General features: G+C 35.5%; 2 protein-coding genes across 9 annotated transcripts in view; both read right to left on the bottom strand.

Moving 5' to 3' along the window:
- SCFD1 (sec1 family domain containing 1) overlaps window positions 1-19,280 on the bottom strand; it is a 101,411-nt gene extending 82,131 nt beyond the window's left edge. For 2 of the 7 annotated variants that reach the window (XM_017537575.1, XM_017537579.1), the window contains exons 1-6: window positions 19,008-19,280; window positions 13,696-13,766; window positions 11,531-11,619; window positions 8,350-8,440; window positions 2,316-2,438; window positions 410-497 (exon numbers count right to left, since the gene is read on the bottom strand). In XM_017537575.1, coding sequence (XP_017393064.1) covers window positions 410-497; window positions 2,316-2,438; window positions 8,350-8,440; window positions 11,531-11,619; window positions 13,696-13,766; window positions 19,008-19,056 — 511 coding nt within the window. In that variant the 5' untranslated portion in view covers window positions 19,057-19,280. Of the gene's footprint in view, window positions 1-409; window positions 498-2,315; window positions 2,439-8,349; window positions 8,441-11,530; window positions 11,620-13,695; window positions 13,770-16,283; window positions 16,307-19,007 lie in introns of all 7 variants that reach the window. The other 5 variants (XM_017537577.2, XM_017537576.2, XM_017537581.1 and 2 more) reach the window with 5 other exon arrangements.
- Window positions 19,281-21,800: 2,520 nt separating this feature from the next.
- G2E3 (G2/M-phase specific E3 ubiquitin protein ligase) overlaps window positions 21,801-26,977 on the bottom strand; it is a 57,730-nt gene continuing 52,553 nt past the window's right edge. For both annotated transcript variants that reach the window (XM_017537573.2, XM_017537574.2), the window contains 2 exons: window positions 25,841-26,031; window positions 21,801-25,074 (listed from right to left, as the gene is read on the bottom strand). In XM_017537573.2, coding sequence (XP_017393062.1) covers window positions 24,818-25,074; window positions 25,841-26,031 — 448 coding nt within the window. In that variant the 3' untranslated portion in view covers window positions 21,801-24,817. The remainder of the gene's footprint in view (window positions 25,075-25,840; window positions 26,032-26,977) is intronic.

The raw sequence follows: 26,977 nt of genomic DNA, 5'->3' as shown, positions 1-26,977 counted from the left end.
AACAACTCAGCAAATACTTATACCCTTTTAGGAATTTCCACAAGAACACATGCTCTAGAGCTCAATGAAACCAAAAGATTCATTCTCTTCTCTCAGGGAGCTTATTAGCTGATTCCAGTGTTTTACAAGCACAGTGAAGTAAGCTAACTTGTTCTTGTCCAAGATCAACGTATTAGATCATTAATTTGAATTCTGCTACTAAAATATTGTCTTGCCATGAGTGAACCATTCACACAGGTTTCTCCAAGTGCTTTCAAAAAGTTTTCTCCATGTGCTTTTAAAAAGTTTCTATAGCTCTACTGCTATAAATGAGATGGTTTTAGAGTCCATTAAACATATTCCCTTTTTTTCTTACAGTATACCATTCATTTTGTTAACAATGAATTGCAACATTTCTATTTTTACATACCACGGTATGAAACAAGCTCCTTATTTTGATTACATAATACAAACATATCATCTTCCAAAGTAATAAAGTTGAGATACTGGTCAAAAACCTAGAAAGAAAAGATAAGGTTTACAAATCAATCTTACAATATAGCCATATTGAAAGTAAATTTAGTTTGGTCTAATCTAAAAAAATGAAAAAAAAAATGAAAAATGAAAAAAAAAGAAAAAAAATCATAGTTATTGAGATATTCAATAAGTAAAAAATGTCCTGTGTAACAACCTAATTGAGCAAGAATGAGGAGCCTTTGGGCAATAAATATGAAGGAGGAGAGTAAGATTTTCAGAAAACGAAATTGAAGTAGATATAAGAAATTGTGTTTGGGATGGGAATAGATATCAATTTCAAAGAAAACATAGAATTTTAACAATCATTTTCATTACATTTTCCCAAGAAAGTTACAGTAATTATTTTACACAAAGAACTTTTATAATAAAGTGGGGAAAAGCTTTGCCATTTCTTTGGAAATACAGAGTAGGAGAAAAAATAAGAGAACTATTTGAAATATACTGAATTTAGCTAACCAAATTAAGGCTAGATGAGGTGGTTTGCACCTGTAATCCCAGAGCTTTGGAAGTCTTCCGTAGGAGGACTGCCTGAGGCCAGTAACTTGAGACCAGGGCAGCATAAAAAAAAATTAGCTGGGTGGAATGGCACAAACCCAGGAGTTGAAGGCTGCAGTAAGCAGTGATAGCACCAGTGCATTCTAGTCTGGGTAACAGAGTGAGACACTGTCTCAAAACAATACAAGAAAACAAAAATTGTTCCCATTATTTTATGTGAAGTTAATAAATTTTGAGCACAAACATTAAAGGCTTAAGTCTCAAAAACTAAACATAAATATTAGTGGTCTGTTTAAATCTAAAAACGAAAAATCAATAAAAAAATAGAAAGTATATGCATAGTTGTTTAGTCTTTTATTTGCCCTAGATAGTACTCTGGAATTTATATGCATATCTTGCTTAAACTCAAGAAACACAGAGCATAACAGGATTATAACCAGAAATATATTTTACAAATTGATTTATAACTGAAGTTGAACCTGACTAAAAAGTTACTATGATGTACAATTGCTGGTCTGAGTGAATTCTTTTTCTCTTAATATGCAACAGAGGCACTTGGATCTCAATATGCAACATGGGCACTTTGGATCCTCTGGATCCTCTTTCCTAAGTAAAAAAAGATCTGGAAGGCCAGGCACAGTGGCTCACACCTGTAATCCCAGCACTTTTGGAGGCAGAGGCGGGTGGATCATAAGGTCAGGAGTTCAAGACCAGCCTGGCCAAGATGGTGAAACCCCATCTCTACTAAAAATACAAAAATTAGCCGGCATGGTGGCAGACACCGATAATCCCAGCTACTCAGGAGGTTGAGACAGGGAATCGCTTGAACACGGTGGGCGAAGGCTGTAGTGAGCCAAGACCACACCACTGTACTCCAGCCTGGGCAACAGAATGAGACTCTTCTCAAAAAAAAAAAAAAAAAAAGACACGGAAATAGTATGATGATTATAATAATTACAGATAAAACAATGTCAACATACTTTCAATACAGTTTATGACAATACAACTGTCAAATTATTTCTGAGTTGACCTAAAAAGATTATACAAATACCAGACTAAAAACTCATTCTCCTTTTTATTTCTGTCTTTCAAATCATTAAATAGTAAGTTCCTTTAGTTTCGTTTATTTCTCCCAGTTCCAGTTGAAGACAATTTATATTACTAGAACTCAAAAGTATTGAGCCTAAACATTTCTTGGGTCGTTCTGGTCATCTGTCAATTAGATATCTATGCCAACTACAGGTTTCAGAACACTGTTATATTTTACACTGATAAAATGTCATCAACCAACCAAAATCTCTTACCTTGGCTACTTGTGTTACTGCACTAGCTGCTAATGCTGCATTTGCAATATCTTCCAGTTTACTTCTTGAAATAGCAGAAATAAAATTTAAATAATATGATTCATATAGTTGATTTCGAAGATCCTATCAATACAATGAAAACTTCATTCTTACAGGATAGTATAAAGAAGACCATGAATACATATGTTTCAAATATTATAAGAACAAAGTTACATTTAAAAGACAGGATTTTTAAATGACAATCAAAAAACGCATCCCAAGAGAAAAAAGCTTTGAAGAAGTATTGGCTATCTGGTTATCAGATGTAACTAAAATGTATCTTAATAAAGTTATAAAATTATAATTATATTATCAACAAAATCTCATTAATTACAATATAGTACAAAACTGCTTTAATACAGCATATCTGCAGTCTTCTTAAAATATCCAGATATGGCTCACTAATATGGTAAAACACTTGTTATATTTGGCAGACATGACCTTCAACTGTTTTGTGATGTGATGACCCAACAAATCCTTCATTGCATACAAATTATAATTCCAATTACCAATCCTAAAAGTATTTCTTCTCAACTGCTCAAAAGTAGTGCAATTTAAGTTATGCAAATTATTGAGTCAAATTTACTTATCTTCTTATACTTTTAGCAAATATATATCAAAATAACTGTATTTCCTCAAATCTAAGATGTCACCGACTGTAACAGGCACCATCACTTTATGTAACACTAAGAATTAATGATGCCAATACAATTTTGTGACATATGGATCAATTTTAAGATGTACCTAATTTCAGAGATGTTAAAATGTGAAAAACTGAGGGGTTGTAGCCTTTGTGAGGAAGGTGGTAAGAGTTGTGGTTCAATCAAGGGCAAGAGATTATGCATACGGATTGAGAAACAAGTAATATGTTCAGGATACTGGGAACCATGTTTCTCACTCTGAGAAAGGAGTTACAAAATTTGTAAAGAGAAAAGGGAAATGCTAGAGTGAGTCCTGTGTTAAAGCTGAAATAGTTTTGGAGGTTATCTATTTATTTGGATAGGTGGGGAGAAGACAGGGAGAAATGTAGAAATAAATATAGACATAAAAGTGTATGTACAAATACATACATATGTTTCCTAGCTTTTCCCATTGAGAGGACCTAAGAAGACTGACACTCGAGTCACAATGAGTGTACCTAATGCCCAGATTCTGATTCCTAAATACCATTCTTTACAGGAAGCAACCAGGGCTCCTTAGACAAATGTCTGAATCCTGGACTGGGACAGAGAAAGTAAAATACTAGGCTACATTGGAACATCTTATTGTGCCAGAAAGTAAGAAAGTTGTTAAGGAATGATGCATACATTTCAAAAGGACACATAAGTTCAGCAAGGTTGCAGGATACAAGATAAATATATAAAAATCAATTGAATTTTCACACAATTGCAATGAATAATCCTAAAAATGGAATTAAGAATTCCATTCATAATAGCATTAAACACAAAAAAGAATAAATTTAACAAAAGAAGCACAAAACTTATGACAAGTTAATCTTAAATTTACTTGTAAATTCAAGGTACCCAGAAAGACAAAACAATCTGAAAAAAGAAGTACAAAGTTGGAGGACTCATTTTCTCAATTTCAAAACTTGCTATCAAGCAAGAGAAATTAAAGCTGTGTGGTACAGGCATAAGGACAGACATAGATATCAATGCAATAGAACTAGAGGAGCAAGGTTAAAAAACCTCAAAAGCTAGCACACAAGAAATAACTAAGATCAGAGCAGAATCAAAGAGATAGAGACAAAAAAAATCCTTCAAAAAAAAAAATCAGTAAATCCAACAAAATAGACAGACAGCTAGCCAGATTAATAAAAAAGAAAAGAGAGAAGAATCAAATAGATGCAATAAAAAAATGATAAAGGGGATATCACCACCGATTCCACAGAAATACAAACTACCATCAGAGATTACTACAAACAACTCTATGCACATAAACCAGTAAACCTGGAAGAAATGGATAAATTCCTGGATACTTGCACCCTCCCAAGCCCAAACCAGGAAGAAGCTGAAACCCTGAATAAACCAATAACAAGGGCTGAAGTTCAAAAAAAGCGTAGGTCCAGATGGGTTCACAGGAGAATTCTACCAGATGTACAAAGAGGAGCTGGTAGCACTCCTTCTGAAACTATTCCAAACAATACAAAAAGAGAATCCTTCCCAACTCATTTTATGAGACCAACATCATCCTGATACCAAAACCTGGCAGAGACTCAACAAGAAAAGAAAACATCAGGCCAATATCCATATTGAACATCGATGCAAAAATCTTCAACAAAATACTGGCAAACCAATTCCAACAGTACATTAAAAAGCTTATCCATCACGATCAAGTAGGCTTCATCCTGGGGATGATGCAAGGCTGGTCCAACATACTCAAGTCTATAAACGTAATCCACCACATAAGAGAACCAAAGACAAAAACCCATGATTATCTCAACAGATGCAGAGAAGGCCTTCAACAAAATTCATCAGCCCTTCATGCTAAAAACTCTCAATAAACTAGGTAGAGATGGAACATATCTCAAAACAATAAAAGCCATTTACGACAAACCTACAGCCAATATCATAGTGAATGGGCAAAACCTGGAAGCATTCCCTTTGAAATCTGGCACTAGACAAGGATGCCCTCTCTCGCCACTCCTATTCAGTATAGTATTGGAAGTTCTAGCAACAGCAATTAGGCAAGAAAAAGAAATAAAGGGTATTCAATTAGGAAAGGAGGAAGTCAAACTGTCTCTATTTGCAGATGACATGATTGTATATTTAGAAGACCCCATTGTGTCAGCCCAAAATCTCCTGAAACTGATAAGCAACTTCAGCAAAGTCTCAGGATACAAAATCAATGTGCAAAAATCACAAGCATTCCTATACACCAATAACAGACTAAAAGAGAGCCAAATCAAGAATGAACTGCCATTCACAATTGCTACAAAGAGAATAAAATACCTAGGAATACAACTAACAAAGGATGTGAAGGACCTGTTCAAGGAGAACTACAAACCACTGCTCAAGGAAATAAGAGAGGACACAAACAGATGGAAAAACATTCCATGCTCATGGTTAGGAAGAATCAATATTGTGAAAATGGCCATACTGCCCAAAGTAATTTATAGATTCAATGCTATCCCCATCAAGCTAACTATGACCCCCCTCAAAGAACTGGAAAAATCCACCTTAAACTTCATATGGAACCAAAAGAGAGCCTGCATAGCCAAGACAATTCTAAGCAAAAAGAACAAAGCTGGAGGCATCACGCTACCTGACTTAAAACTATACTATAAGGCTAAACTAATCAAAACAGCATGGTACTGGTATCAAAGCAGTGACATAGACCAATTGAACAGAACAGAGGCCTTGTAGGCAACGCCACACATCTATAACCATCTGATCTTTGAGAAGCCTGACAAAAACAAGCAATGGGGAAAGGATTCCCTGTTTAATAAATGGTGCTGGGAAAACTGGCTAGCCATGTGCAGAAGGCAGAAACTGGACCCCTTCCTGACACCTTACACTAAAATTAACTACAGATGGATTAAAGACTTAAACATAAGACCTAACACCATAAAAACCCTAGAAGAAAACCTAGGCAAAACCATTCAGGACATAGGCATAGGCAAGGACTTCATGACTAAAATACCAAAAGCTTTAGCGACAAAAGCCAAAATAGACAAATGGGACCTAATTAAACTCCAGAGCTTCTGTACAGCAAAAGAAAAAATCATTAGAGTGAACTGGCAACCAACACAATGGGAAAAAATTTTTGCAATCTACCAATCTGATGAAGGGCTAATATCCAGAATCTACAAAGAACTGAAAGAGATTTACAGGAAACAAACAAACAAACCCATTCAAAAGTGGGTGAAGGATATGAACAGACACTTTTCAAAAGAAGACATTTATGAGGCCAACAAACATATGAAAAAATGTTCATCATCACTGGTCATTAGAGAAATGCAAATCAAAACCACATTGAGATACCATCTCACACCAGTTAGAATGGCGATCATTAAAACATCTGGAGACAGATGCTGGAGAGGATGTGGAGAAATAGGAATACTTTTACACTGTTGGTGGGAGTGCAAATTAGTTCAACCATGGTGGAAGACAGTGTGGCAATTCCTCAAGGACCTAGAAATAGAAATTCCATTTGACCCAGCAATCCCATTACTGCGTATATATCCAAAGGATTATATATTGTTCTATTATAAAGACACATGCACATGTATGTTCACTATGGCACTGTTTACAACAGCAAAGACTTGGAACCAACCCAAATGCCCATCGATGATAGAGTGGATAAGGAAAATGTGGCACATATACACCATGGAATACTATGCAGCCATAGAAAACAATGAGTTAAGCGTCCTTTGTAGGGACATGGATGAATCTGGAAACCACCATTCTCAGCAAACTGACACAAGAACAGAAAATCAAACAGCACATGTTCTCACTCATAGGTGGGTGTTGAACAATGAGAACACATGGACACATGGAGGGAAGCATCACACACTGGGGTCTGTTGGGGAGGTACAGGGGAGGGACAGCAGGGACTAGGGAGGTTGGGGAGGGAATACATAGGGAGAAATGCCAAATATAGGTGATGGGGGGATGGAGACAGCAAACTACATTGCCATATATGTACCTATGCAACAATCCTACATGTTCTGCACGTGTACCCCAGAACCTAAAGTGCAATAAAATATTTAAGAAAACAAAAAACAATGAATCATACACTTGTACTCCTTAAATGAGTGAAATGTATGGTATGTGAAGTATAATTTCAATAAAGGTGTTATTAAAAAAAGAAGAAGAGATTATAAGTGGTACCTCTTTCATAATGAGCATACATGAGTTTAAGTAGGGTAAAAGAGAAAACTAGGCATCATAAAGCTACACAGGACATAAAATTGGCAAACTTCACTAACAACGTAAATGGCAATTTGATTCAACAGTCAATAACAAAGATACTGTGACTTGTGGAAGACACTGTTACCTACCTATCCAATTACCTATTTTTCTCCTTTTCTTTGCTAAAAGAATCTTGCTAGATTCTCTTTGGGTTGACAATATACTCATCTAAATATTGACTTTTGCAGCTAACCTTGTAGCTAATTCTACCCAGAATAAAGGAAGAAACTTCTGGGAGTTTCTGAAAAGGCTTAGCTTTCCTGATCAAGATCAACAGTCAGGGCTGGCACAGTCCATTTCCCTCCTCTTCTTGCTGTGAACATAGATTTGATGCCTACAGGTGCAGCAACAAGCAAGACAAAGAAAACCAACAAACTAAAGGTGAGTATCAGTGATAAAAGCAGCCTGGGTCTTTGATTACCTTATAGTGCTTCTGCACCAGCGTGGACTTCCTACTCCCACCCTTGCTATTATTTCAGAAAATGAAAACCCTATATAAGTTAGAAAGGCAATATAGTTAGGCTTTCTGTTTTTTAAAGCCAGATTCAGTCTTTACCTGTATGGTAATCCCCCTTATCTGCAGGGGTTATTTTCCAAGACCCAAGTGGATGCCTGAAACCAGGCAGTACTGAACCCTGTATGTTTTTTCCTATACATACATACGTATAATAAAACTTAATTTATAATTTATAAATCGGGCACAGTAACAGATTAGCAACAATAGCTAGAAATAAAATACAGCAATTATAACAACATATTCTGTAATAAAAGTTATGTGAACATGGTTTCTCTCAAAATAGTGTAATATTTTCACTACTGTAATATATTCAGTACCTGGTTGACCATGAGTTACTAAAACTGTGGAAAGTGAAACTGTAGATATGGGAGGACTACTGTATAATACTTCTTCAGCCAAAAGTTTTAAGTCTTTCAGGCTGTTTAAAATCCAAAGATAGCCTCAAAAATCAGAGTGAGAAAGTAAGCATGGGAATTTCTGATTTTTCACCATGGGCATGTAGGAATTTTTTTTTTTTAAATCTGTTTCAAAATTCAGGAGTCCAGAAAGTAAGAACCCATATTACCTGGCACATTCTATCAATATTTTCTTCAGTTGGCATTACAAAGTATACTGCAGGAACATCTGGAATAGGATCTCGATCAGAGTGCAAAAGCCTAGAAGACATAAGGAATTAAAACTTATTTTTTCTCAGTCACTTATCTAAAAATATAGTTTAAAACAATATTTCCAATATTTCTCAAAATAGGAGTTCACTAGCTTAAGGACAGTAACGAGTGTTCAAAAAGTTCTTGTTGCAATTAATCAGTGAGTTAACCTAGCTTTCTCCCATGTCAGTGTTGATATTATTTATTAGTATTAATAAGACCCTAATTTCTTGTTAGTCTTCATTTGTTCTATTCTGCTCACACTTTTAGTATCACTTATGGTCAGACAATCCTTTCTACCAACATTCTCCTTGAATGAGAACTAAAACATATTCAAAATCAACCCTATTCCCACTTTTCACAGAAATATGGTGGTGGTCAGAAGGGAAGAGTGAGTGTGAGGAAGGTGTGTCTCTCTGAGGGGAAAATTAGAAAGCTGGGGGATGCAATGAAAAAAATTTTAGAAGCAATTTTTCAGCATTTATAAAAAAATTTTAACTAAACATGAAATCAAATATATTTTTAAAATAAAAGGTATATAAATGTCTCCTTAAAACTTAAAGACAATCTATTATTGCCTATTTATTATTTCGAAAGAGAATGTAAGCATCTTACAGATTAAGTTACTTGACGGTTTTCTCCTTTTACAATTTAGGAACAATTTCCATGCAAATAACCCAACATCAAACCACGCTTACATGAGGAATATTCACCTCTCTCTAGTCATTCCTCTATAATCAAGGAGAGAAAGGAAAGAGGTACATGCTGCCAGTGGGCCTATATTTAATAACTGCTGCCACTGACACCAAGAAGGATAATGTGATGGCTGCAATAGGTTGTTTCTTTTTTACACTGCTTGTCCAACTACCTAAAGGGCTACAACCACCATTTCATATTCTGGAAACTTGAAATTACTGTTTCCTACAAATTAGCCTCAGCTTGCAGAGTATAAAGTAATGATACAGTATTCTCCAGCAAATAGAGAAGAATGGTTGGAGGCAAAGTACACAAGAGCACACCATGGTAACTGTGTAATATTTCCATGCTCTGGTGGCAAAGTAGCAAGTTAGGCAGAGATTACTAGACTCTCAAACTGGTAGACTATTCTGTCACCCCTTAATGAAGTACTGAGTTAGGCCTCACTTCTGTTAGTTACTGTTACTGAGCCACTACAGTTCAGTAGACAAACAGCACAGAATTAGAGGTCAAGCAATGTGTCCATGGCTCTGTTATTAACTGGTTGTACAAAGGTGAGGCATTCACTTAAGCCTTCTAAACTCTACTCTCTCCATTAGTAAATTAAAAAGTTAAACACTTGTTATAGGGACAATGGCACCCAATGCTTATTAATAAACTACAATTTCCAAGGATGGCATCAAATTAAACTTTACTTCAGTCCATAAGAATTAACACATTATCAAAGCAAATCTGCGTATTTCAGTCTGACACAAAAATGAAAGGAGAAACTCATCAAATATCATATTTCATGAAACCCAAGGTGGTAATAATTTTAAAATATATTTAATTACTACTGAGAAATAAAAACATTGCCAGTTATGACATATTATCAGTGATAAGACAGGTCCTAATTTCAGAAATATAAAAAAGGACATTTGGAATTGACACAATAGTCTACTTATTTTAATAAACACTAATTATACAACTGAAGAATTTGAGTTCATCAAACCAGGTTCTGGTAAGCTACTTACTGAAAATCTAAAACCATATTCCCAATAAGAGTACATTTCAATTCAATATATGATAATATCATAAAAATTCGTTATAACATCATAAATAGAACAAAAGGCAAATAGGTGAGAACACCATAAAATTGGATTCTTTTAGAATACAGAGGTATTAGTATCCATCCATGAACACAGTCCTTCTCCAAATGTTCTTTTTTTTGAGACAGAATCTGGCTCTGTTGCCAAGGCTGGAGTGTAGTGTCACAATCTCGGCTCACTACAACCTCTGCCTCCTGGGTTCAAGCAGTTTACCTGCCTTAGCCTCCCAAGTAGCTGGGATTATAGGTGGGTACGCCACCATGCCTGGCTAATTTTTAGTAGACACAGGGTTTCACCATGTTGACTAGGCTGGTCTCAAACTCCTGACCTCAAGTGATCCACACACCCCGGCCTCCAAAAGTGCTGGGATTACAGGTATGAGCCACCGCGCCTGGCCTCTTCTTCAAATGTTCTAATAGGCAAGTCCATAAAGTATGGCAATTTGATTTTTGTTAAACATATCAGAAGCAATATAATCAAATAAACTTAACAGTTAGGACAACATAGATAGCCTCCTCTGGTGATTAACAGTCATTACTTCATAGTCACTTAAATTTTTCATATGAATGATTAATTAGATATTCCTTTTTTAAAAAAAAGTATAGACAGTCCCTGACTTATAATGGTTCAATTTAGGATTTTTTGACTTTATGATGGTGTAAAAGCAGTATATATTCAGTAGAAATCATACCTCAAGCACCTATGCAAACATTCTGTTTTCAACTCTCAGCATTGTAGTCAATAAATTACATGAGATGCTCAACTGTTTATTATAAAAGAGGCTCTGTGTTAAATGACTTTGTCCAACTGTAGGCTAATTCAAGTGTTCAGAGCATGCTGAAGGTAGGTGAGGCTAAGCTATGATGTTTGGTAAGTTAGGTGTATTAAATGCATTTTTTGACTTACAAAATTTTCAACTTATGATGGGTTGATAGGTATGTAACCCCATTATAGGTCAAGAAGAATCTGTGTATTTAAATTAAAGGGACAAAACACTTTTAGAGCTGGAAGAGGCCTTAAGACTACCAGTTCTATTCTTTTACACACAAGGTAAACCAAGTCTGTAGGAAAAGACCCAAGGGAGAAAATTTAAATTCTGAAATTTAAATTTGAGGATACTTTTTAAATCTCAGAAATAAGGAACTGAATAAAAGAAAATATGAGGAAAAATGTTCAACACTATATAAACACTGTAACCTCACACTATTTTTCTCTATAAATGTTCTTTAATAATTTGATTTCAGGGTGGCCAAAGAAATCTTTAATAATGTTATTTGAAAATGAATGCCACTATTAGAAATATGTAAAAACTCACAGATGCAGAGTGATTCCCATGTCTCTTAGCTCCTTCACAGATAGCAGAGGAGAGATTATATCTTGGCCAAATCTGTCATAAATGAGTACCTATTAAAAAACCATGTGTCATCATTATCAGTGACTAATAGTGAACCCATATTAAGACAATGTCGAAGTAATTTTTATTTTAATAAAGCATATATACAGAAATATTATCCTTGCCTCAGTTTAATATTTTCCATCATTATTCACCCAAATGTCCATCCAGGCAGTAATACATTCTTAAAGCATTACTACTCAGGATAAAATAAACAAATAAATACATAAATTTCTTCTTATAAAATTCTTTATCTAGGTTAAAAAAATAGAGACTATAAAATCCTTATCTTAAGCTATAATAAACAACTTTGAACTGAAAGCAAATTCACATTCACACCCTTACTTTTTTTTCCAGTTCACATATATCTTTCCTAAAAACAGAGATGTAAAAGTTAGCCACTTTCAAAACTAATATGTAACAAGTTCCATGACTATAATAAAAAATTTTGTAATTTAAGCATCTCAGGTTCAAAAGATACTCATTTAAAAAAATTAAGTCTCTGGCCAGGCATGGTGGCTCACGCCTATAATCCAAGCACTTTGGGAAACCAAGTTGGGTGGATCCACAAGGTCAAGAAATTGAGACCATCCTGGCCAACATGATGAAACCCCATCTCACTAAAAAATACAAAAATTAGCTGGGTGTGATTGGGCGCTTGTAGTTCCAGCTATTCGGGAGGCTGAGGCAGGAGAATCACTTGAACCTAGGAGGCAGAAGTTGCAGTGAGCTGAGACCATGCCATTGCACTCCAGCCTGGAGACAGAGCGAGGTTTCATCTCATTTAAAAAAAAAAAAAAAATTAAGCCCCTAAAGAGTATTTGATAGTCTTATTCTATCAAATATACTTCCTCACTTTCTCAAAGTATTAAAACAGACAGCTTTGAGGAACGGTAAGAACTCCAACTAGGCTTTTAAATTCAAAATTAGTTTCACAGTTAAGGCAAGTAAAAGAGATGCTCAACTGGTGTTTTTCAGAACTACCTTCATTAATTCTTTATGGAGTAAGAAATTGCTGATGAGAGAATTAAATATGCTGTTATGAAAACATGTTTTTCTTGAATGCCAGGCTTTCCTTTAGAGAGGCTAAAAATCTAATTTTTAGTTATAAAAGGTTGATGTTGCATCTTTCAAAAATCTTCCCTCTTTTAATCTCAATACATGTGTATTATTAATCTTATGATATAAAAAGCTATGGGTAGGAAAAGTATTTGACAAAAATTTGTACCCAGGAAATTCTCAAACTATTTCAATCAAATCCCAATGTTGGCCTTAGAAACAAACAAGTATAGTTTACATAAAAGGCAACAGGAAGATGCTCACAAAAGAACAGAAAGGAGAAAACCAGGGGACACTCTGGAGCTTAAACTATGAATTCAACACAGACAACTTAACTACTTTTAGAGTTAACCCAAAGGACTAAGACTGAATAGAGTTTTCAAAACACCCTAACTTCTAAACAAGTTGATTTGTTCTTAATTTTTAGCGAGAGAAATATAAAGTAACTGTGAACCAGTAAGTTTAAACCTAATCAACTGTATCATAATATCTGAAGAAAGAGATGGAATCTGCATAAAGTTTAAAATGAAGAAGGCTAACGATAGGAATTTTTAAAGGCTCTCCAGTAGTTCTCAGAGGTAAAGATTGTAGATTGCTTTCTGGTTCAATTAACAGTTTTATATCTCATAAATAAACTGGTATTACAGTTTACAGATCATACTCTCATGAGATTTTTATAATAATAATAATCCAGGCCCTCTGAATCTGACTAACCCCAAGTAAGCTTATAAAATCCAAAGTCTGGAATTGAAAAGCTAAGGAACAAAACATCAACCAGGGTAAAGACCTATCAGTGAGATAGTACCCAAGAGATCAACTGGACTCCCTAGATGAAAATCACTATTTTATCACCAGTCTCACTCCACAGAATGTTTGTCAAAAAGATTCATATTAAGACATCATGTTAAATAAAAAGAAAACATTCATAATAGGTGTTACTTCTTCCATATTACAATAATTTCCCTTTAATTACCACCAGTGAGGGCTGAGAAAAACAGAAATCAGTTCCCATTAAGATAAATTCTTACCTTCCATACTGGTTCTCCTGTGCTGTTTTTAACATGAGGCACATTGAAATTCAACATACGCTTCAAAGCCACTGAAAATAAAAAGTTTTATCAAATATTGTCACTGTTTTTTAGGATTTTATTTTCCCTCCATCATTTATTATTTACTACTCCAAAATAAAATACATTAATCAACTCTAGTAAAATTGATTAACCAAATGACTGTATGTAGAACTAGGGGTCAGATCCTGCAAGACTATTCCATCATGCTAACTGGCATGTATTTGGGAGATTTCCCAAAATACAGTAAGTATCTGTCCCCAATGAAATTGTGGGAAATGTTCAGGAAGAAACTGCAATAGCCGCAATATATTGAGGCTATTGTCTGTTTATTGTCAGGCTGAAAGCATAGATCAGGGTCAATCCTTTTTTTTTTCAGTTGGAGGGGTCCAGTGAGAAGAATCAGTCTTTCTAAAAACAAAATTATCCATGGCATATTCAACTGGTTCATATACAAAACCTTCATACAGCAGATTTGTCTATAGTCATGTAAGAGCATATTTTACAACCAATTTATCCTGTCAGATTCACTGAAAAGTTGCTTAAAATTCTGTCCCTTATAAAACAGACTTTCCCATATAGTAGATAACTGATAACTCCAGCTAAGCAAATACACAACATCAAAAATCACAGTTATGCTATTATAGTATTTTGTGGTTTTTATTGCTCATCTGTAACAGTGTTACAGAAAATGAAAATCCCTTAATATACTTCTTTGTGAAACCGAGATGGCCAAATATTCAACAGTTATACTCTCTTAATTTTTATAAAATTGGGAGTCTTAAAATCCACTTGGTTATTAAAAACATTTGCATCAGGCTTTAAGTAATATAGAATAACCTATACTCCAAACTCCTACGAGAGAACTATATAATACTAAAATCCCGAGTATCAACTTATAGCCTAATTATTCACTCACAAGAAAAACTTCTATTAAATGCTTGTTTGCTAAGGTAGGTCTAATGCTGTTAAAACCACTATCACTGAAGAGATTGTACTTTAGTGATACATTTGCATACTTATGGGTGTGTACATAATGTTGTGCTGAACCCCTATTGTCTCCAAGAGGGATGTTACCATGTTTGAGAGGCCTAAGAGACCCGGAGCCAGGAAAGGAGACATGGGATTTTACTGGGGGCAACACATAGGAGAGAGAGTCCAGTGTTAGTGGGCTGGAAAGGAGAAGTGTATGCTCAGTAGCGATGTGCTGGGCTGGAGAACCACAGTCGCGTGCAAAAAGCGGTTTATATGGCAAAAATGTGGTTTATACAGCATTTTCACTTAACAGTTCCATAACAACCTCCACCTGGCAACCTTCATTCAACCCAAAAGTCAGGGCCTTGATTCACTGCATTGCCTATGTTTCACTGGATGGGCTGGGGGCTCAGATGTTCCTCATAGACAAGGAATGAATCTCCAGGTGGGCTATTCTCTGATTCCCTAGCTTGGAACACATATCCAGGTGTGTATGCAATACAGGGTCAGTCTCAGGGCATGCTTAAGTTATTGCTATCAGGTGTGTTTACCATACACCTATAGGCATAATTTTTGGTAAAATGTTGTTAACTAACATCCAGCCAATAATATACATTACCAGTAATTAATACCTACTTCAGAGGTCCACAGGTGTTATATTAAATAAAATGTATTTTATTTATTTATATTACAACATCAAATATATTTAATATAATCTAAACAAAAAAAAAGTTTAATACTTAAAACTGAAATAACATAGGAGGCATGGAAGGGGTTCCAGGATTAACTTTCCAATTGTGCATTTGCAGAGCTCTTCCTCCCACCTCCAGGCAATAAAGAAACACCACCCTAGTACTGATGCCCAAGAGGGAGGAAACCCTGTTTCTAGGAACAGCTGTTCACACTCTTGATGCCTGATAACTTGGAAGAATGAAAGCCTGGGCTGCCATGTGAGCCTCAGATGTTCTGCATACTGCAGTTAGGCCTTAGCTAACTGAAAGAGGCCAGTAGCAGCAAACAAGATAATCCTACCTTCACCTTCTGAGTCCAATCTGAGATTTTCTCCAACTTTGAACCTTGGCTAACTTCTTAAATCGTATTTTGATGCAGTTCATTTGTTAACGAAGTGCACTGCCTGGGTTCAGGGTTTACAAGAATGTGATTTTACTTTTATCAGAGTTTAACTATCCAAGGCTTAAACCATGACTTTTAACTGAAATGTCAAACCATTTGCCTTCTTGGCTCTAAACATACTACAGGTTGAGCATCCCAACCCCTAATATCTCTAACCTGAAATGCTCCAAAATCAAATATTTTTAAGCTGGTGCTTGGATTGGAATAATGCAAAATCCTAAGCATTTTGGATAAGGGATACTCAACCTGTATCCATATTCCTAGACTTGGTTAATGTAGTTTCACTTTTACCTGGAATGTTTTCTTCACTCATGCACTGAACAAATACTGTCAACTACGCTTACTATTCCATTCATTCAACATGTTTAGTGATTGCTCACCATAGGCACTGTAGTTATTGGGGATCTAGCAACTGAACAAAACGTGAATAAAATTACCCCTTCTCAAGTAGTTTTTATTCTAACTGGGGAATAAAGAAAAAAAAAGTAAAACATACGGTATGTAGATGATCGTTAAGTACTATGAAGAAGGTAAGATTGGGAAAGGGGAAGATGGAGTTGGGGTGTAATTTTAAACAGGGTAATCAAGGAAGGCCTCCTGAGAAGGTAACATTTGAGTAAAGAGCTAAAGGAAGTGAGGGAGCAAGCCATGGAGATTCTCTCTGAAGCAGTATTTCAGAAAGAAGAAACAAATACAAAGGCTTGAAGGTGGGAACATTCCTAGTGGGTTCAAGGAAAGGGAAAGGTAATAAGGAGTGAGGTCCAAAAGCTATATGAGAACCAGATTGTAGAAGGCCTTGAAGAAGGCTGTAAGACCACTTTGGTTTTTATCATGGTTGAAATGGGAAGATGACAGAAGATTTTGAGCAAACATATGGCATGATCAGTTTGTGGAAAATAATTAAGGAAAACAGGATTGGAAAGCAAGAAGACCAAATAGGTTACTGCAGAAATTCACAGTGGATAGGACCCAGGGATAACAATGACAACAGTTAGTTCCTGGATATATTTTCAGAGTAGAACTGACAAGATTTACTGAAGATCTGACATGAGCTATATGAAAGAGACAAGTCAAGAAAACGTCAAGGTTTTTGACCTGAACAACTGTAAGGATGGAATTGCCATTGACTGATATGGAATAGACTGAGATCAGATGGGAGGGTCAGACTAGGGATATAAACTTGGGAATCACCAACATACAGATAATACTGAAAGCTAAGGAGCTAGATGCTAACACTACTGGGACCTTGCAATGGGTGGCGAGTTGGGGGGGGCGGGGGCAGAGAAGGTGAGCAAGAACCTATAATGAGGAGGCATTTAATGAAGAACAACGGCAACACAAAGCAGGAAACAACTGTTTCTGCCTGTTGAACTGAAGGTATGGATAGAGAAGGCAGTGAACCAGAAAGAAAGGAGATGGCTTGTGGGATGACCTTCAAAAGATCAATAAAGATTCTTCAGGCAGTCAAAGCAAGAAACAGGCATGTTAGTTTACCTCTATCATACTTTCCTCACCTGTAAAATGGAGATAATAATACATAATCACCTAAAACAATGCCTAAAAATAGTAAATGCTCAATAAATACCAACTATTATCTCATCCACCCAAATATTCTGGTACCTAGAATATTTGAGGATTGAGTTACTTCCCAAAACATTCTCAATGTGCATGAGGAAAATAGTTAATTCTGCATTATAATACATATACAAGGATTTACCTTCCTCTGAAAATGAGACAGAATTCAATGACAGTAAAAATTTGATTAAAAACAAACAGATCTAGCACAATTTATCTAATTATTCTGTAAAATCTTATGTTTATTTCTGCAGAAATACAAACTATTAGATTTTAATGATCTACAAAGTTTCTGCATACGTTTACAGCCATGCAAATTTATTTTTCAAAAAACTCCCTTATATTAGTACAATTTCACTGACACGTTATTTTAATATGTAGTATAGTCATCAGAACCACAGTATTAAGACAAATGGAGCTTCTATTTGCTTACACAGATAAAGTGAATGGCAGGTATTCCCCAAATCTTATTTGAATTTCCCTATATTTAGTTATGCCTGACTTCACCGGATAGGTTATACTGAATTATTTACTGGGAAAAGCAGAAAGTAACTCAATATTCTTTGTGTCATTACTAGGTTGAAGTCTATCATTTTTTCTGTAAATGCCAAAGGAAGGAATCAGGTACAGCCCAAATCCTTTCTGTACGTCATATGAATTATAGTTATTTTCCTATTCATATTTATATCCAAAAGAGCATAGTTTCAGGAAACAGAATTCCAAGTATGCATATTCTTGATGCCTTATTTCTATCAGGTCCTCAATAAATGGCTTGAAAACTTTCAAGACAATTAATTAACAAGCATAAACCTTTAGTTTGTAGCTAACAGGTATAAACCAAGTTGTCATGAGTTTTCAAACAAGGCAAAACTAATTTCTAAGATGGAAACCCCTCTCAAACTCAAGACAGTATGTTCTTTTTTATATTTCTCTACCTAAATGGAAGCTATATAAACACGCTCTATTGAAGACAAATTATTTTGAAACAATAATCTGTCAAACAATTAAAATGAGAAAGCTATTAATTTGTTTTGCCATTCTTCAATTCCTTCCAGCAAGCTGAAGGAGGAAATCTTTATCACCAGGCATTTTTCTGCAGTACCCTCAAAAGATTGTTCCGAAGTAAAGTGGCGCAAAGCAAGCCGCTGTGAAAATACCTAAAATCTGTAATTGTGGTGGAAGTGCCAGAAAATGGGAGTTCTCTCAAAAATCAAAACCAGAACTGAACCACGCACAGAAACCAACGCGGAGACCTTATAGGTGGCAACATAGGTAAGAAGGTATCAGCTGCTAGATCTTGTGACGGCCTTCGGATGCCCACCAGGAAAAAGACAAAACCCGGGCCGTATCCACCGCACACCGCTGAAGCTCCTTTTCCTGCACCACAGGAGGAACCGAGTCCTCAAACTAATGGCATCTTCTCCCCAGAAACTCGAAGGGGAGGAGCTCTTGATGTTCTAGGGACTGGATTAAACTCTGAGAGATCGGTCTCTGAGCTGCACGCACCACGACCGAGTGAGGGCGACAAGCAGAAAAGGATGTCGTCGTGGCAGTCACGAAGCTTCAAGGGGAAGAGAATAATTCAGTACCTGTCTGCCTTTCCCGAATACTCGCTGAGGCCGCCGCCGCCGCCGCCATCTTGGCTCCCAGGAGCGACTGCCCGGCAAGCTTGCGGAGCCGGGGGATGACGTGGCTGCCCTTACCGACCCGGAAGCAAAGCTCGGAGAGGCGGGGCCAAAGGCGGGGCCTGAGGGCCAGACCCCACCTCCTCCAGGAAGACCCTCGCTCTCGGTAGAACTGGCAGACCCAGTGCAGGTTAATGCCTCGGTAGCCCTAATATTAGCAGAATACTAAGAATTTTTATCCTATCAAATCAAGCCACACTTTCTCAAATGGTAGCTACATTAAATTGAGCTCTGAGCACTTAAGGAGTGACAATACTCTAGGAGATGAAGACCACAGGACTGAAGTAAATGAAACTCCTGAAACACAGGCAACACGTCAACGTTAGCTCTCGTTTCTCAGTGCAGCAGGAGTCTTCCCTTTGCTTTTTCCGGAGAAACGGAGCATTACTCTAATCTGGCATATTTCTCAATCGCATCTCTTAAAACAAAATGGCATAGCTTTATGGTGGCGTTCTGCTGGCATGGACACGGGGTGCAGGGAAGTACAAAATGAGCAATTAGCATTTTTCCTCTTTCCTTGTAGTAATTGCTAAATCACAAAACATTGCCGTGGGAGGGAAATCAGGCAGTAGTGGGGTGTGTTGCCAAGGCTGGAATGTGCAATCAAGACTCACTGCAGCCTCAAATTCCGAGGCTCAAACGATCCTCCTGCTTCAGCCTCCCAAGTAGCCAGGGACTGCAGGGGCACATCATCAGGCCAGGCTAATGTGCTGGTTTTTTGTTGTTTTGAGACAGTGTATCATTCTGTCACTCAGGCTTAAGTGCTGTGGCAGAATCTCGGCTCACTGTAGCCTCGACCTTCCTAACTGAGAAGATCCTCCCAAGGTAGCCTTCCACATCAGCCTCCCCAGTAGTTGGGACTACAGGCAGGGGCCACCATGCCCGGCCAAATTTTTCATTTTCTGTACAGATGGGGTTTCACCATGTTGTCCTGGCTGGTCTTGTGCTGGCAGCTTAATGTACACTTGAAGCCACGTGATGGCAAAATGTATGGGATAGATGATTTCTAACTTAATCCATACATTTTACTGCATGATAAAAAAGGATACACAATGACAGCTCATTTCCCATATGGTTTCAATAGTTCATTGATGGACACTTCATTATAAAGTTGTGCCAAATTCTGAAATGAAATCAGACTGCCTCAAAAGCTTTTCAAAATTACATAAATGAAGTTAGCCTAACGATTATATAAAAGATTGTTTGTTTTATAGTGTAAAACATTAGCTTTTTTCATTAATAAAAACTTTTATTTTTGTGTCATTTAAAATAGGTTATCTTATTTTTAACGCTATTAGGAAACGTCCTAGCATTGAACCTACAGTCTTTAAGAATTACATAATCTCTGCCAGGTGCGGTGGCTCACACCTGTAATACCAGCACTTTGGGAGGTGGAGGCAGGCAGATCACCTGAGGTCAGGGGTTCAAGACCAGCATGGAAAATTAGCCGAGCATGGTGGCAGGCTCCTGTAATCCCAGCTACTGGCAACTCCTTAAGCCCGGGAGCTGGAGGTTGCAGTGAGCTGAGATTGCAACACTGCACTCCAGCCTGGGTGACAGAGCAAGATTCTGTCTAAAAAAATAATTATGTAATCTCTCATTTTTATAACCGGCATATTCATTAAGAAATGAACTGGAATACTTGTGTTTCTCCAGTACTGTTACTAATATTTTGAAGGAATCAATGATCTAGGTGTGTTCCAACTAAACAGAAATTAATTTCTGCTCTATGGAAAAGTTCTACTGCATTATATAGTCTCCATGAAATATAAAGTATCTGAGAACCCAATTTAGCTCATTTGGGTACTTCCAGTTTCAAATGCAAATCCATCATTGAACCACTTCAGTTCCATCACAGATTCCCTCCCAAGACTATAAGTCATATTAAAACCACTAAGACAATTTTAAAATTGATGTATACTACATGCATATGAAATGATAAAAACTCCTGACCTAGTGCATAGAGTGTGGGCAGTAAATTTACAGAAAAATATACCCCACAGAAGAACAGTAACCGTAGACAAATAGCCCTTGTAAGGCCAAGACTGGGTAAGGTATTTTTGTTTTATTAGAATCAGAAAGACTGAAAATAATCTATAGCTACAGATTGTTCATTAACCTAATTTATTATAGCCATTTATCTGACTCCAGATTTTCAGCTTAAATAATTTATTCTGGCAAGCTATTTTACATTAGGGGATAGTTTTAACACAAATTCCCTCATTTCTATAGGTTCCTGGGTGTTCTATAGGTAACTGTTTGCTAACAAGATCTCTCAAATGTGGAGTAAAGGAATCTTGTATCTTTCAGTTTCGTCAAAATCTTAATCTTGTTAAATCCCAACAAATAACTTAGTTTATACAGGCAGTTTATCTTTAGTGGCATAAACACGTTTATTTATTTAGAAAACTTTGTTATAAATCTCATGCTTTTTGGTTAATCTGGCAGTCTTTAAAAAGGGGAGAAAACACGCTGATATATAAACTATCACCCAGCATACCTGGCATACTGTAGGTACAGTGTAGGTATTGGGATATGTTTAGAAATTAGAAAAGAAAATGGTCAAAATCAGAACATGAAAACTGAATCTCTTCAAGGCAATCCAAATTTTCCTAAACGACAGACAACCTACATTCAAGTAATTAATCATTAAATGTGTTACGTTTTGCATTGCCTTACTTGAAGCATGAAAGTGTATTGCATTACTTGACCCATAAAAACTAGTTTAATAGCTTATTGTAAAAGTAACAGTGCAGTACATGATAATCACTATATAAAATAATTACATGCTTATAATATAATGATTTTGTTCTGATCATTTTCTTATAATGACTGGGTGCTAAAGGCACAGTCACTGAAAAACACTTACCTATTATATACTCCCCTTCACTTAGTATTTAGCAGTGAATACAAAATAGCTTCCATATAATTAGGGAAAAAAATTTACAAATGCATAAAATACAAACCAAGGTAAATTCTCATGCTGGTAATCAAATGAAGGCTTCTTACTTAACCCAAACAAAAGAAGTAACTCCCTCAAATTATAGAAACTAAATACTACAAAGCATAAAATTCTAAGTTTCTGGTGATATATTTTATAGAATCTTTATCTTGAATAGTAGAGAACCGTATAAAAGGTCTAAAAGTTTCCATATTGGAAACTGTTTAAAAACAATGAATATCAAAGTAACTCACCATTAACAGTAGATGCATTACAGGTCAATTTATAGTTTTCTTCAACATTGACAGCAAGAGAAAACAGTCTTAGAACATACAATGTTTAGGCAATTGAAATATTTAAGAAATATATATATACATATTTATAAAGATTTATAGCATAATTCTTTTTTAAAATTTAATGTCAGTAAGAATCACGCACTGGTTATAAAATGAATAAGAAGGGAACAATTATAATACCAACCATATGACAAAATGACACTGCAAAAAATAAATAACCTACAGGTTTCTCTGATGTTCCTTGACCATACAGATTAATCTAAAAATCATAATAATGGAACAACCTTCAAACTAGAAAACATTTTACAAAATAAATATTTATGCTTCACTTTTAAACACCAAGAATCCTATATTATTTACACCATCTTATCGTGAAGGCCCTGTCTACATATAAAATAAATGAGGAATTGAAATACTGTTTTTAATTGTAGCTAAGTACACTGCCTCTCCACCTGCCACCCCACCCCAACGAAGTATGTATGTGTGACTTACGAGTTTTAATTTCTACCCTAGGGGAAAGTAATTAAAACCACAAACCAGAAAATAGCTTTAACTAGGTTTTTTGGTTTGTGTTGATTTTTAAGTGTTATAAAAACTAGATAGATAACAAAATATCTTTCTTATCAATATATTTTGAATAAAAACTGTATGGTGAGTTTGAGGTTTATATTAGCTATTCAAACTCTTTGATAATTGATCCTTCAATTACTATTGATAATCCAAAAGAATTCAACCAAAGACAAAGAAATGCCTTGTTTAATGTTCTTAAATATTTCCAGTTAAAGTAATACTTTAATTTGCTAGTTATGTTAGTGTATAGATTGAAAAAGACATGACGGAACAAGAAAAGTACACTAGGATTATTTAATTTTCCTTTGGTAATAGGAGATGTATTATCTCTATCAAATCTCTTATTTTTCTTAAAAGATATCGATAATTTAATATTTAAGGGTGAGAATATGACAACAGCTGACACCTGCTTTGCATATTAAGAAAAATGTGGTTAATTAAAACATTCTACTTCCCATAATGATTTACCTTTCATAATGATTTACTTTTGTGGAAACTGAGCCATTACTTCATTAATATTTGATAATGGATTAAAGACATCAGACTTTTTTTTTCCAATTTTTTCTTTTGTGGGAGTATAAATATGGGGATATGACTATGGGAATATATATCTTCACATTGTTAGTAGGTAATTTGTTACTTTTAGGTATTCTTTGTCTTTTAGTACCATTATTAAAGTTAAAAAATAAAGGAAACATAAGTAAAGAGTTTATAGAAGGATACACAGAAACACAGGACTTAGATCTTTCAGTGGTGACATTAGAATGGGTTTTTCATTTTGTCCTTTTTACTTTATTTATACATTGCTTATATAACAGATATCATTCAAGAACAATGAAGTTAACAGTATAATGCCATGGTGCCAACTTACCTTAGCATACAATCATCCTGATAATAAATAATGGTCAAATGGCCAAACTTACCAATCCACAGAGATCATTTAAATACCTAAAATGATTATGGATCCAACATACAGAATACCAAACATAAGATAGAGAAAAACAACAACAACAACAACAAAAATTTCCCACTATTAAAGCCAAGGCTTTTAAAGGAGACACACTTTCTTAGGTATTTTCAACTATAAGTTATCAATCCCAAAAGTGTTCAAACTCATGGAATGTCCACAGATTCCAGAAAATTTGTGCAATTCTGCGGTTTTTTTTTTTTTTTTTTTTTAGATGGAGTCTCGCTATATGGCCCAGTCTGGCTGAACACTGCTCGATTCTCCCACCACAGCCTCCCTTGTAACTAGGATTACAGGCACATACCACTGTGCCCAGCTTAATTCTGTTTTTCATATAATACTCCCCACTAGGCATAATCTAACTGCAGTGTGGGTCATCTTAATATAAATCAGTAATCTAATAAATTTTAAACAACTAATTTGGTGTCATCCTAGAAAAGCATGCATAGTAAAACAAACCCCAGAATATATATCTCTCATTTATATAACAAAATTTAACCAGTTAACTTTTCTACTTAATGCTTTAAAATAAAATGGGGGATAATTTGAAAATTGAATAAATCTGGAAAAATGGTGGCATTCTATATGTAACCCTAATTTACAAAAATAGTGAGTAAAAAAGTTTTTACTTTTATATGCCATGCTACCATATCTAAATAAAATCCATACAACCATTTTGAGAGTATTTACAATGAGGTTTATGAAGTATGTATATCAAGAAAATGAGAAACTGTCACCCATTTTGACCAGTATGCTTTAACAAAAAAAATTTTTTTAGCCTAAATGGCCATAAAATTCCTTTATGTTCATATCATAAAATTTAATAGGCCAAGAAGCTAACTAGTTTGTTCAAAGTGATGATGAAAAGGTTCGTGAAACAAGAGAGAGTCACCAATAATAGCAGCTTTTAAAGAAGCTTCTTTTTGTTCAAGGAAACATTTTAATGTCCAATGTAATGAGAATTTTTTTCCTTTTCTAGTCTTAGAGTGTTTCTTATGGCGAAGTCCATATTTTCTTGAAACTCTTTATATGTATTGGTAATTGGAATTGCTAAACAGTTACTACACTTGTTTCCAACAGGAAAATCCATATGCAGGCACTCAATTGAAGGAGTGGGTTTAAATCCAGCTGGAGGAATGGAACTGCAACCAGTTGCAAAAATCAGAATGTCTTCCATTGTTGTTGTAGATTTGCCATCTGAAAAAGTTTACCAATAAAAGAGAAAAAGAAAGAAAAATAAATCCATGTTACATATTGCTATCATCATAGATTCTTCTCCAAATAGACTTGGAATACTGAAAGGCACAGACCCCACATTTGTTTTGGGAAACTAAATCACAAAGTCAGGTGTAGTAACAGGCAAACAGTACACTCAATAAATGAATCTCAAAGTACAAGGACTAATACAATTACTTATTGTACATTTGACCACTTCTAGGTCATTACTATTTGATACACTAGTTCAATAAATACAGACAAAAAACTAAATTGGTAAGAAAACAAAAATCTAGCTAAACAAAATTTCAACTATTAAGTTAAATTCTTTTCAACTTTATTAAGCAGAATGAGTTTACACTGGTAATGCTCAATGATAATCATTGTTATAGCCCTAACCAATGGATGAAGAATAATTTATTTTAACTCAAATTGAAAATGATGAAATAGATGATTAGGATTAAGACTGTTCTATGGTGTGACATTAAAGTTTTCTAGAAAGAATGCCTTTCACCTCAACTTACATACAGAAAAAAGTTTGCAAAACATAAATTTACTCTGTAACCTTTTCTTATCATTTTTAACTCAGTCATATAAATTTGCTTTGAAATAACTTTCATTTGTAAATACAGAGTTAGCATCTTAATATTAATAACAAATGGCAAAACACACACACACAAACCCCCAACAAATATGCCGAAACAAAATATTCTGAGATCGTTAAAAATAAAATAGAATACATACATACCTTCAACAGCCTGTAAGTAACTGTTCCAAAATCCCAAAGCTTTTACATCAGGTAATGTGTGTACTGTAAAAAGATCACTAAGGATTTTTGCAGAAAGACTGTCAGGTTTATGGCACAGGATACTACAAAATGCTTCTGGGTAAGCCTGAATTTTCTCCAAAACACCAAGGGCTTTCAGACCCTGCTTAAAACTTAAGAGAAGAAAAATAATGAGCCAACATTCAAACATGTGTGTTTGGTATTATATTAGGGAATGAACATTTCCATTTAATTTTATCTGGCATATTTTTCAAAACAGCTAATAATTTTCAAAAAACAACAACAAAAGAACCCCAAATGAGAAAATCATATTTTCAGATGTGAGGAAAAAGAGAACATATGGATATACTATACATTATATGATACTTTCAAATCCATAACAAGCAACTACATTAATACAAAATGAATATTTTATGTGCCTACATTGTTTGGCTTTATAGTTTCAAAACTAACAAGTTTTTATTAATAAAAAAGAAGTAAACATCTTAAGTGTTTTATACTCAAGCCTCAGTGGTGTCTATGCGGGTGCTAATTTTGCAGGCATACAGAATGCAAGAACTGTGGGGGCATGGCTACCTCCACCCAGATTTCAAAGGATGCCATGGATAACCTGGGGGCCCAGGCAGAAATCTGCCACAGAGCTGAGACTGTCACACAACGTCCACACTAAAAAAAGCAATGCTTAGTAGAGCTATAGGAATAGGGCAGCCCCTGAAAAATTGTAGGGCTGCCAGCATGCAACTCCAGCCTGGAAAAGCTGCAGGCATAAGACTCCAACCTGAGAGAAATGAACCATGGACTGAGCACAGCAAAGCCACAGAAGTAGGGGTGCTTGAGACACTGGGGCTCAAATCCTGCCCCAATGTGCCCAGGATGTATGATATGGAGTCAAAAGAGATTATTCTGGAGGTTTAAGATGTAATGTTGTTTTCTTTGTTGGGTTTAGGACTTTACCCTTTATTTCTTGCATATTCCTCCCTTTTGGAGTAGAAATGTCTATCTCATGCCTGCCTCACCACTGTAATTTATTAACAGAAGTACTTTTTTTGATTTCAAAAGCTCCCCGCTAGACAAAATTTGTCTCAGGATGAATTTCCC

The sequence above is a fragment of the Cebus imitator genome, unplaced genomic scaffold, assembly GCF_001604975.1.
Source record: "Cebus imitator isolate Cc_AM_T3 unplaced genomic scaffold, Cebus_imitator-1.0 Scaffold104, whole genome shotgun sequence".
Lineage (NCBI taxonomy): Eukaryota > Metazoa > Chordata > Mammalia > Primates > Cebidae > Cebus > Cebus imitator.
This window is presented reverse-complemented; position numbering and strand designations above follow the sequence as displayed.